Here is a 12,803-nt window from a genome sequence, read left to right on the forward strand (position 1 = left end):
CGTGTCACTGCAGTCTTCCTGTCTCTCTCTCTCTCGTCTTTCCTCTGATAAATAAAATATGTCCTGAAAGGCAAATGCCCCCGGACCTTGCCATGCATTGACATGATAAAGCAGGCATGAAAGGCACACACACACACACACACACACACACACACACACACACACACACGCACGCACGCACGCACGCACACGCACACGCACACGCACGCACACACACACACACACTGGCCTCCTTGACTGCCTTTCACGCAATTGGAGTAATGTGATTATTCTCAGCTTCTCGCCTTAACCTGATTTCGACACATCATGTAAACAAGAAACTGGGTTTCCTCTATCAGGTTAAAGGCTTGAGAGAAACCTGGTTGACGCAGCTGCTGGACAAAGTGCTGCTGGACAAAGCTGATTTATTGCATAAATGAATTTATGCAAATGTCTTTTTCACAACAACCTGAGCATCTACAAAATGATTTTTTTTAGATGTTCAGGCATAAACCACAAAGCCTTTCTTTTATGCAAAATAATTAAGTCTAACCAAGTCCTTTAACTAAAATGTTGAACCTAATGAAACCTCACTAATGAAATTGATTTCTGAGTACAAGATGTAACATTCATGTCTGCCGTGCAAATGTTGCACTTGAATGACTCCCGCTTTGTTACAGTTTTCTCTGTTTCCTTATTTGTAAAGGCGAAATAGAAAAGGGCTCAGTGAGGAGACTTCATATTCCTTCATATCGCTAAATAGAACTTTGTGTAACATCGGAACACTTCAACACGGCTCCGTGGTTTAAAATCTAGTAGGAGATGGGCAGAAATCTGTCTAGTTCCTTGTAAACTGGGTTTGTAGATGAATATTAGTGGATATAAACATCAGATTTTGCTGCTTTAACGAGAAGTCTCACTGTGATCTGACTTCTCAGATCACAGTGAGATGTATATGTAAACATTTTCATGGGATGCAAAGAAGATAATCAAGAGCAAGAGCCATGGAGATGTGTTTCAATAATACTAAAGGAGTGAATTCATAATCCATAATGGAAAATATGTGAAAACAGTGAAGGTTGAAAATGAGTTCAAGGAAACAACAACACGACAGAGAGCAGATTCATGTATGTAGTAGCTACCTTAAGGAACTCTAATTCCTCCTAGAAAAATAAACTTCTCATCCTCTGCTTCATTCTTAAATTATTTAGTGAAAAACTGGAATTAGAAAAGAAAAAGCTTTTATGTGGCAGAGGGTGGACAGGATTGGAGGAGACATAGAGAGAGGGAGAGCCAGAATGAACAAGGGTGAGCCAGAGGAGAGGAGAGGTGGAGGAGGTGCTGGAAGAGGGGAAGATGTGTGTGTGTGTGTGTGTGTGTGTGTGTGTGTGTGTGTGTGTGTGTGTGTGTGTGTGTGTTTGTGGGGTCAATTGTATGTGTGTGAAACGGCAGAGAAAGAAAAAAAAGAGTTTGTACCCCAGCTTTATGATTCAGCTGGGTGTGCGTGTGAAACGGAGCCCCGGGTTAACTCATGTGACTCTTGGAGGTCACAGACCAAATCCAGGCTTAAAGGGGGCAGGGGGAGGGGCTGAGTCTGGAGGGTGTGAGGAGAGGTCACGGGGGTGGCGATGCACTGGCGGGCAGAGGATGGCGTAGGCTTTCAAAGCACCCGGGCAGGGGAGGTGGATGAGAGGGATAAAGATTTAGCGAGGGGTGAGAAGGGGCGAGATGGGGAGAGGGAGCAGACGCGATCGGAGGAGTGTAGTTGTGTGTGTGCGTGTGTGTGTGCAAGGTGCTGTACGGGTGTGTGGATGCTTCCCGCTGCGCCCTGTAGGCCAGCGGGCTCTGACCGGACAGGTGTAGGCATACACTCAGCGGTTCATAAAGAGCACAGATAGATCCACAGCAGCCATCTCACCATCTGCTGACCAGACTCAATACACCTCAATTATTCATAGCTGACAGACAGACAGGCAGCAGCTCGGCTGGAATCAGAATACGTGAGGGAAACGCCAAGTGAAGGAGAGTGAATGAGGTGGAAAGATAGAGACGAAAGGGAGAGGTTGATTGAGATGTGTAATAAGTCAAAGAGAGGGAGAGGAGAAAGAGAGAGGGTGTGAGGAGAGAGAGAGAGAGACAGACAGAGAGAGAGAGAAAGAGAGAGTGAGACACACACACACAGACACAGAGGGATGAAGGTGAACTCTGAACCCAGAACTCGAGCTGAAATGGAATGAGAGGCGAAAACCGACAGTGAGTCATGCTGGCTGAGATTCAGCAGCCAGGTTAGACTGCGCGGGCACACACACACACACACACACACACACACACACACACACACACACAAACATTCACACACACACACACACACAAAGAGACAGATGGATACAGCATGCATTTGAGTACAAGCATGTGCCTACACATGAGCACATTCACTAATTCATATGGGAACTCTTCACGAATGAACTTGAAACTAGAAAATGAATACACATGGACATGCAGATATAACGCGCGCACACACACACACACACACACACACACACACACACACTAGGAGACTAGCTCCAATTGTCCTGCGTGGTTATTGAATGTGATTTCAGTTTGCACAGCTGACCGTAGACGGAGAACTCTTCTCAGCGTGTAGACACCGACTGTAGAACAACAAATCATTCAGATCACAATACATCCACAGCTTTTCTTTGTGTGTGCCATTAGCTGTGGGCATTCGTGTGTCTGCTGTGTGACTCTGCGTGACTGTCTTTTCATTATCCACTCATGGGGAGAGAGAGAAGGAGAGAGTAGACAGATTTAAGGCTGGTTTGATATTTTATGCACATTCTTTTCCTATTTTGTTATTCCTGACTCATTTCCTCACTCATCTCTCTCCCTGTGTGAACTGGGAACTTAAATTATGTATTTCTCTTTCCTCTCTTCTTCTCTTATATTTCACACATGAAAATGTTCTGTTGTATCTATGAAGAACAGAGTAACAGAATCTGCACTATACCCATTTCTTTAATTTGATACAAATTTGGAGAAATATGAAGGCTATTGCATCCCTTTGTGTGTGTGTGTGTGTGTGTGTGTGTGTGTCCCACAGTACCTGCTGTACCTGCGATTTCAGCAGTCCCAGTGTTGGCAGAAATAACATTAAATCCTTCCATTCTTCTCGTCTATCAACCACACTGCCTGTTTCTGTGTCATTGTGGGCTTTTGCTTCCCTCTCGCTTGTCTGTCTGCGAACTCAGACTCCCTTTTGCTCCGTCTTCACCTGTCTCCCTCTCTCTCTCTCTCTCTCTTTCTCTACTCTCTCTGTATATGCTTTGTATCTGCAGGATGGGGCTGTCAGGTGTCACACTTAGCAGGAGCCTTACACACACACACACGCACACTCGCGTGCATGTCGACAGGCAGGGGCTCTTTTCACCCAAAAGCCTTGATACCCTGCCATTCTCCTGTCCCCCCGCTGACTCGCTCTTTGTTGTTTTTCCCTAAACGTCCTCGCCTCCGGCCACGGGGGGCCAGGGACACCCGTGGGGTGACAGCTTTCACTCCTTCTCCCTTAGCTGCTCTCTCACTTTATTTACACCTTGTTATCACATTCCATCCGTCTTCGCCGCTCATCTCTCCTAAATTATTTAATCTCACCTTCTTGCCCTCCTTCATCCATTTTCTCTTTTCTCTTGCACGTAGCGAAACTGTCTTCTCCTCATTGTCCTCCACAGTAAATCCATTAGGCGGCCTGAGTCCTTGCTGTACTTACACACACACAAACACAGCGTTAGCCTTTTTTTCACAAGATGACTCCAGGTTATGTTGCCACTGGAAACCAAAAGACCTTCTGTGGAAGTATCAGGTGAGCAGCTTCTCTGAAAGCTCTTGAGTGGGCGTCACGGTGTATAAAATCATTAAAGTTTTGTTGAAAAGATCTCAGTTTCAACAAGATTACATTAACAATGTCTTTGCCCCCGACAAAGAATTGTCAAAGGGTTACTTTTTTTTCTGCATCAGAGTTGAATTATTGCAGAGTCTTACGATTGCAAAAATCGACATATAATACCATAAAAGACAGTTGTGTAGCACAGAATTCATTATTAATAACCATCACCACAAAATAAACGAGTCAAACTCATGCTGCCTTGATTTGATTAGTCAGTACATTTCTGAATTTATGAAATAATGGAGTTTTTCATTAGCAGAAATATTGAGCCTATCAGCTTCAAGAACGCACTTTTCTTAGCTTCACTAAGTACTTTTATCAGTGAATTATGCTTTTCTTCAAATTTTGAGATAGTCTTCAACTTGTGACTTTGTTATTGTAATATTTGATCTCGTTAATTCTTGGTGTCTACCTTCAGTTAAAAGCACCTCACAGTTTTCATATCAACACTCTCAATACTCTCACTGCTGAAGGAACCTATGACTAAAGTGCACACATTTGGCATTGGGATTATAAAATCAACTTTAACTAATGTTTTTGCTTTGAGCATTTCATGTCTGGTCTTGGCGTAACAGACGCGCTGTCGCTTTAGAGCACCAGCACACAATTTAAATTAGAGTGTTAGTAACGATGGCACAAGAGTTGGATGGTGGATCGGCAGCAGGAGTTTGCCGGATGGATTGCTCACATGAATGGCGCTACATGACACCACATGATGTGCGTCGCTTTGTGGATCTGAGAAATAAAAGCATATCAAACAGATTTGAGACCACGTTGTGAGAGAACATTGCAAATAATTTGTCAAAACAGCTGATTCCTGCTTCAGTACAAACACAAATACAAATGATTTTTATGGAACACAAAATGAAGTTTGATTAAGTTATCGATCAGCCAAACGTTTCTGGTCAGGAAACAGATCTGCGGTGATGTCATGATGAGGCCAGACAGACGAACGGACAATGTTCTCAGTCAAACTGTGTGACTGTAATTATGGAGTGGCTGGGATCTGGCAGGACTGGGAGTGTTTCAGACATCAGCATTTCCTCCTCATCCATCACAGTCAGCCAGGCGGAACTAGGCCTCAGTCGCCCTGCAAAATAATCATTTCCATGCTACTGGCCTGACAGCAGCCCTATTCAATAACACAGCTGATCAGAAATGATAATAGTAATCATGCCACTGAATATTTTGTAGCCTGGAGTCTCTAAGTATGTGTGTGTGTGTATGTGTGTGTGAGAGGTGGCTGATCAAATAATGTGTTTAGAAGCAAGTGTGAGTAAATACAACTGCAATTATCATTGTTTACCAAAGCAAACCAACTGTTGCTTTTAATGACACATCCGTTCTATCGGTTTCAAGGAACAGACCTAAAGGTTGAAATGCAAATGTTCTCATTAAATCTGGGGGAGATTCAAAATGGCCTTTGGAAAGAAAAAAGATACCGGACTTGTGATTAGCGTTGGTGGTGAGCTTTGCAAAATGGTAGAAGTATCTTTTTGGCAGAGGGCAGCATTAATTCAATCCCCTTTTCTCTGCTTCTCACGCCCAGCTCTAATACACCGTCCTTCTCAGTCCTTGGCCTTTAGAAGTCTTTAAAATATTAATTTCACCTGCATTTGTGCATTTTCTTCTTTCCCTTTTTTCATCATAAGCAAGATGTATCCCTGCCTTATCATTAAGGATGGATTCTACTCACCGCCTCTGTGCAATGTTATGTTGTCAGGAAATAACAAATAGGCTCATTATTGAAATGACCATCCTAAGCCTGTATTATGAAAAGCAATCTCCTGCTTGCCTCCACCCACATGTTTTAGTCTTGCAGTGATAGATGATCACAGCACCCTCCGCTAGAGACTAGAGAGTGCTCGCAAATGTGTCAGCCATCCCTCTTAACGTCGCAGATGTAAACACAACACCCTAAGCAAAGCCGCAGGGAGCAACACTATATAAACAAGTTCTAGATTCTGAAACCTTTTCAGGGGAGTAAAGTCAAAGTGCACTTTAACTGGAAAGTGTGCAAAAAGTGTCTGCATCAATTGCGTGTAGTATGGAGGGAAAAAAAAAACGGAGGGAACACCGTGGTGGTGGAGCACTTCCATTTAGACACTCTCAGTCTACTAGTTAATAGATCTCTCACCTTGGTTCCTGGTGTAAAAGCCTGTCATCAGCTTGAGTAATGGCAGTTTTGAATGGCGTTCAAGAAACAGTTGCCAGACGCTCGCCTCCCCTCTGCAACAGCATTAGCACGCACATTTTTAGACAGACCTCTCAAGCCGAAGAGGTTTAAACTTGGAAGCGCTCAGAGCTGCACATCACCCATCTGTATTCAGTCAGTATGTGTGTGTGTGTGTGTGTGTGTGTGTGTGTGTGTGTGTGCGCGCGTGTGTGTAGCTTTATTAACTGCCGCTGACGGATTTGAAAAGTGGTTTGCGAGTGTGACTCCACTGAGGATCAGACAGCAGACTGAGGTTAAAGATCAGCCCAGTAGATGCTCCTCCATTCATGATGCACCGTTTGTGACCTTCCAGGCTGACATGATGATGAGCTGAAAGGAGGCCAGGAGCTCAAGGAAAGACATTATTATGTGTTTTTTCCTGGTTTTTGTGTTTGAGAGTAGTTGGGATCTAAAGGGCTGAATATTTTCCACAGCACATGTAGCATCAGCTCTGACTGGAAGGAGTTTATCTATACAGGCCTCTGCTCTTCTATAGGGTCTATTATCGCTGCCATCAAGGTTAGGTTTCAACCACATGGTTATGGTTTCAAGGTTTTGGGATTTCAGTGATGCTTGGCGTTGCAGATCCATGATCCAGGGAACATATTTGTTCCCTGGATCCCCCTTACCAAATTCTTTTTTCATATCTCTTCCTCTCTTCATCTCTTTCTAACTATTTTATTGGAATTTATAGCAAACTTGAGTGGGCGTGGCTCTTTCTGGTGGAGTGAGACCAACTTCTTATGCACAAAATTAAACATCATTTGACCTGATGGTAGCACTTTAACAGTTACATTTAGACAATTTCCTAATGGAGACATAGTTTGTTTTTAGTAGTATTTTTAGGTTCTATTAAGTGTTACTCTAGCAAGGCAGTAGGATGTAGACCTGGATTGATCTCTGGCCTTACTACGGCTGCTCACTGTTCCTTGTAGTTACAGTGGCTCAGATATAGATACCCACCAAAATGAGGTATCAATAAAAATAAAGTAAAATGATAACAACATTATTACTAAGCCTTTTCTGGTCTTTTTGGCTTGTAGCAGATAAATGCTCTTTTATTTTATTCCTGTTCCCCACTCCGCCCTGCTCCAAGGGATGCACCCCTGCCCTTCCCTGGATTATTGTCCACTGTGTTCACAGGTGCTCTGATAGCCTCTCTCAGGTCTTTTACTCAGTGATTGGGGCTCTCCACGTCCCCGTCTCTCTGCTGGACGCCACAGGCCCTCATGAGAAAGCACGGTGCCATCTGAGCTGCTCTGTGTTATTTTAGTCTTGAAGGTAATGGCAGGAGATCAATGTGATGAATGGCCTTTATGAGGGCAGGAGTATCGATGGCTTGATGGCAGCGAGCTGAGGCTGTGGGCAGAGGAATATCGGCCTGAATACATTACTCATTACTTTGCATTCTGTCTCTCCCTCCCTCTCTTCTTCAGCCCGGCTTGCTGTGACTGCTCATTAACACAAACATTAAGTGCTCGGTGAATCCTTGGCTCCTCCATCTCCCTGATACTGCCCATAAAACTGAGCAGCCGTAATGACACACACAATGGCCGCACTTGACAATCAGAGGGCACGAGAGGAACGTCTCCTATATTACTGGACAAGGCAAAGCTATTAGAGTGGAGCCAGCGGGCACATCGGGTAGACGTAAAGATGGGAGGCAGGCTCAGGTTGTTCGCCTGGCGCCTCATCAGCAACGGAACAGTTCAGCCACTTAAACACTCCATATTGCAGTTCTACCTTCCACACTCTTCGCGTCTGAGCCAGCGCTTCATCCCTCTTCCTCACCGACCTCGAAGTAGGAGCTAAAAACGATGCCATCTTCTCGTATTACCTGACACTACGGAAGATCCGCACTGACCGAAAACACGCGCTGTCTTACTACTTAGATAGCTGTGCAGGTGTGAACACAGAGCATTAGAACAGACACACTCCCATCTCCTCCCCACACCCTTGTTCACCTTGAGCCTATGATAAATTATACATTCTACTAACATACATATGCGCTCATGCCTCACAAAGCATGGACTAAATATACAGAGCACAGGACTAACTGTGTTATTCTACACACAAATCCTGGATGGAGAAGCGGATGCAGGGACCAGAGAATTCCATTATCAGTGAGGTGACAGGCGCCATCCCTTTTCTCTCCTCTTTGGCAAGGTCAGTTTGATGTCACAGGAGAAAGACTTGATTTAAATGATAGAAAAGGTCTGACAAAGAGCGGCGAAACAGAGAGAAAGAGAGAGAAATTCCTGGCGCTGTATTGTGACGGTATGCGATCAAACACTTCCACGGATAGCACCCTTGTTTGAAATGCACGTTGCATTTCTGGAACAGACTGCAGGGCAAATGATAAAGCCGCTAAAGAATGGGGAGCAGTGTTAATACACAAAGTAATCAAACGGTTTGTACCTACAGAAGCAGAAATGTGGCCCGTAGCCAGCAGCAAAACAACAGCCAGCAAATCAATATGTGGTCGGTAAACCATCAAATTATAAACAGCGTGTTTTCCGAGCGTGCAGGCAAACACAGACGTAAACAGCAGATTAATACAAAGGATTGAAACGATAATATGAAATTAAATGCACAGCAAAGTTGTAGCGAATGATTCACCTGTCATAGTTTGCTGTGATGATACAAAATCCTCCGAGCAGGAAGGAGGCCGGAGAAAAAAGGGAAACATTGTTCATTATTGTATGAACCAATGAATTTCTGGACAGATTTTGAGACGGGCATTATCGACGACGCCCAGGGCTCCTCTCCCCGTGTGAAAGATGGTGGTCATTTGGCTAGACGAGGGGCAGCGAGGACCCCCTCCTAGACTGGAGCAGGCGGGGGAGCAGAGGAGCCCGGGGCTGGGCGTATTAATGAACAGGCAGCGCTGAAAGGGACAGGTTCCTGTAATGCTGATGAATGGTCATTACAGCGCCGAGAGGAGGGGAAGGGGGGCGGGAGAGGAGAGGAGAGGAGCCGAGTCGAGTGGGCACAGGGGGAGATGTGGCGGGGAGAGAAAACGGCTTTAATTTGCACCTCAGATTTCTGTAAACTCGTTTTTCATGTCAGCTGTGTGTGTGTGTGTGTGTGTGTGTGTGTGTGTGTGTGTGTGTGTGTGTGTGTGTTCTTCACCCGTCTCCTCCTCCCCCTCCCCCCTTCACAAACCATTTTTCCTCTCCGACGCTCTGAAATATTCCAAAATATTTCAATCTTCAGTCCTCCCCTCATCTCTCGCATCATTTGTGGCCTCATTCACCGCCCGACTCAATTCCGCGCCCACCTCCCGTCGTTCCCGATCCCCTCCCGGGTCTCCCGTGCGTCGAGGTTTTTCCGCGTTTTCTCCTCCTCCATTAGGCCTGATTGAGCAGTGAGGGCTTTAAAGGTCAGGCCAATGAAGAGGCACCAAGAGATACACGCGCATGAGAAACATGAACTGACCGGAGGCCCTCTCACTCCGCTGCAGACCTCATTAACTCCTCCTGGCCTACAGCTGTTTGGTTCAGCAGCGGGGCGAATTTGGAGAAATAAATCTGAGAGACAAGCTTTTGCTTTCAAATGGGAGGATGAATTGGTATTACCGCCCAATTACTGGTGTTTTTCAACAATTAAATCGCCCCAATAAGTGCGCTTTAATGCTACTTAAACAAAATCGTATTCTGAATGTTAACACAGTGTTGATGTCAAAGCAATCTTGGCCACAATTGCAAAGACTGATCATTAAAACGCTCAAAATTCACATTCTGATCGTCTCCTTTTGTTTTTCACTCATTTTGCTTTCCCCTATTTAACAGCCAAATGGCAATGGAATCTTTTCATTATGTCGTGATGCTTTCACTGAAGCGAGGAGCGCCTTGTGCTCCCCGCTGTACTTTCACGGTCACGCCTGCAAAGACATGCAGACCTTCGCCGTGTTTCCATTCTGTCCACACATCACACACACACACACACACACACACACACACACACACACACACACACACACACACACACGGGCTCTCGGCTGCCGTGTCATCATCCCTGTCTTGATAATTGTAATGCAACAATGTGAAGTCTTGACTTTGTTAAGCACCCTATTGTAATATTGTGATAATGTTCTACAGCAATGTGTCGACTGGGTGCCCGGCCACGTTCGGCGATAGCGAGCTGCAGTGCGTCTGAAGTAATTATTGGGTTTGTGCTTATACAGTGGCAGTGCACACACTATTTAAAGAGCAGCCAGAGTGGCAATTTTGCTATTCCTCTACTTAAATGAATTGGTTATGATTTAGAAAATAGGGGCATTTGTATGTTCTCAGCGGCTCGATAAGCCCTCACAAGACAAGCGGGCTGATTCATTTTGGTTAATCCAGGATGTAGAAATTTTGAAGTGCTTTAGGGAGATTACTGAGTTGTTTACCAATTCACTGTGTCTTATCCTGTATTAGCATTCCTTGTCAAATATGAGATATCACCGTACCCTTATCGCCACTGATTTCTAATCAAGCATGTGTCTCCTCTTCTCTCTTTCTACTCAGTGGGAGGAGGTGAGTGGCTACGATGAGAACCTCAACACCATCAGGACGTACCAGGTGTGTAATGTGTTTGAGCCCAGTCAAAACAACTGGCTCCTCACGACCTTCATTGACCGGCGTGGAGCGCAGCGCATCTACGTGGAGATTCGCTTCACGGTGCGTGACTGCAGCTCCATCCCCAATGTCCCCGGGTCCTGCAAAGAAACTTTCAATCTCTACTACTATGAGAGCGACGCTGTAATCGCCACCAAAGGCACCGCCTTCTGGATGGAGGCCCCTTACCTCAAGGTGGACACTATCGCCGCCGACGAAAGCTTCTCGCAAGTGGACTTTGGCGGACGCCTGATGAAGGTCAACACGGAGGTGCGGAGTTTCGGCCCGCTATCAAAAAATGGTTTCTACTTGGCCTTCCAGGACTACGGAGCCTGCATGTCTCTGCTCTCAGTGAGGGTCTTTTACAAGAAGTGCCCGAGTGTGGTGCAGAATTTCGCAAACTTTCCAGAGACCATGACTGGTGCGGAGAGCACCTCCCTGGTCATCGCCAGAGGGATCTGCATTCCCAACTCAGAGGAGGTCGACGTCCCAATTAAGCTCTACTGCAACGGAGATGGCGAGTGGATGGTTCCTATCGGGAGCTGCACCTGCAAAGCCGGTTTTGAGCCCGATAATGGCAATGTCTGTCGAGGTGAGTGACGCAACTCGTTTAAATCATAAACCTACAGTGATGACGCATTGTGAGAATGTTACATCTGCCAAATGAAAGCAGGCTACTCCGGAATTGTCATCTGCTTTGCTTTTCATTGTTCACACTTTTTAAAAATGATCGACAACTCACAACAGAGCGAATCACCTCGTCTTTGACTAGGAACAGGCATCTATTTTGGTCTTTCTTCACATAACGAGGCATCAAAGGCTGAATAGATTGTGTGTTTTACTGTACATGATGTGCTGTGCTTCTTCCTTGATCACATCCACCTCCAGCAGAGTAGTAAGGCACATTAGAATCGCATTTTTAATCCGAGGCGAATGCCAGCTGTCTGTGCAGCCTACTTTACAGATGGTGAGAGGTTTGATTCATCCTCGTCGCCATGTGAGGAAGATAAATCACAGCGCGGAACAACACCTACATTAAAATGAGGCAAATTTTGGTTGTTTGGTTCAGGTTTGTCACCAGTCAGTCCCTTTCTGTCTGCCCCCTAATGTACCTTTACACTCTGCCCCCTGACTCACACGCTTACACACTCCCACAAACACACACAAAAGGGTAAATTTGTTCAAGGTGTCTGATGATTATGTGAGTGGCTCAGGGGGCTCTCGCTGTGTGGCGCGGTATTGGTCGGCGTGCCTCTGGAGGAGAGCCGGAGAGTGTGCGGCGCCGAGATAAGATTGATTGACGCACATCTGCTCTGATCAATAAACAGATACGAGAGTGGCACATATCTATAAAGCAGACTGTGTGTGGCTGCGCCTTACTGTATCCGTCTTGCGCCGCCGCATGTCTCACACCCACACAAACCCACACACACATCCAGGGTCCTTGGACGGGGAAGTGTTACTTTCAAAGACAAACGACAAGGAAGCCGGTTTTCCTCAGTCTGCACATATGGACGCTTATATAAAGTTTTCATTCCTGATCTCAGTTTGTCGCCTATATCTCATTGGAAGCAGCTCTATATCTATAATCTGTCATTTTCTTTAACGTTATTTTGTTACTGTGTTTCTCATTATCTTAATCATTCTGTGCAAGTTACATTTATTAAGTTTTCTCCCGTTTTTTCCAAATAATATATTGCGAAATAATGATGCTATATATATAACAATGGAAGTTTCTAAAATTGTTCCTCCTCTGCCAAAAGCACTTACAGTAAGTGTAGTTTTGTTCTTCCGCTATTGCTGTTTCTCACTTTAACACTACAGCAGCCATATGGAGTCTTATGCGATATTGTACTTACAGTAATAGTTTTAAATGGACTATGTAATCAACTGTGCGTCGCTTCCCTCCCCCAGTTTTGCTCTTACTTTGTCATTTTTCGCCTCAGCTGATAGTTCCAAATGTGAAATATGTTCATTGTTTGAAGGTTGAGCACTTAGGAAAAGGTTTTATTGCAAATGAGCCCCATGACCTCATCTGCCCTCCAATGCAAACAACCCTGCAGGC

General features: G+C 45.2%; 1 protein-coding gene across 2 annotated transcripts in view; it reads left to right on the forward strand.

Moving 5' to 3' along the window:
- ephb1 (EPH receptor B1) overlaps positions 1 to 12,803 on the forward strand; it is a 129,111-nt gene that overhangs the window by 46,585 nt on the left and 69,723 nt on the right. For both annotated transcript variants that reach the window (XM_076144889.1, XM_076144890.1), the window contains exon 3: positions 10,649 to 11,330. In XM_076144889.1, the coding sequence (XP_076001004.1) occupies positions 10,649 to 11,330 (682 nt within the window). The remainder of the gene's footprint in view (positions 1 to 10,648; positions 11,331 to 12,803) is intronic.

The sequence above is a fragment of the Genypterus blacodes genome, unplaced genomic scaffold (assembly GCF_046128005.1).
Source record: "Genypterus blacodes isolate CSIRO-AG114 ecotype Tasmania unplaced genomic scaffold, CSIRO-AGI_Gbla_v1 ptg000029l_1, whole genome shotgun sequence".
Classification (NCBI taxonomy): Eukaryota; Metazoa; Chordata; class Actinopteri; order Ophidiiformes; family Ophidiidae; genus Genypterus; species Genypterus blacodes.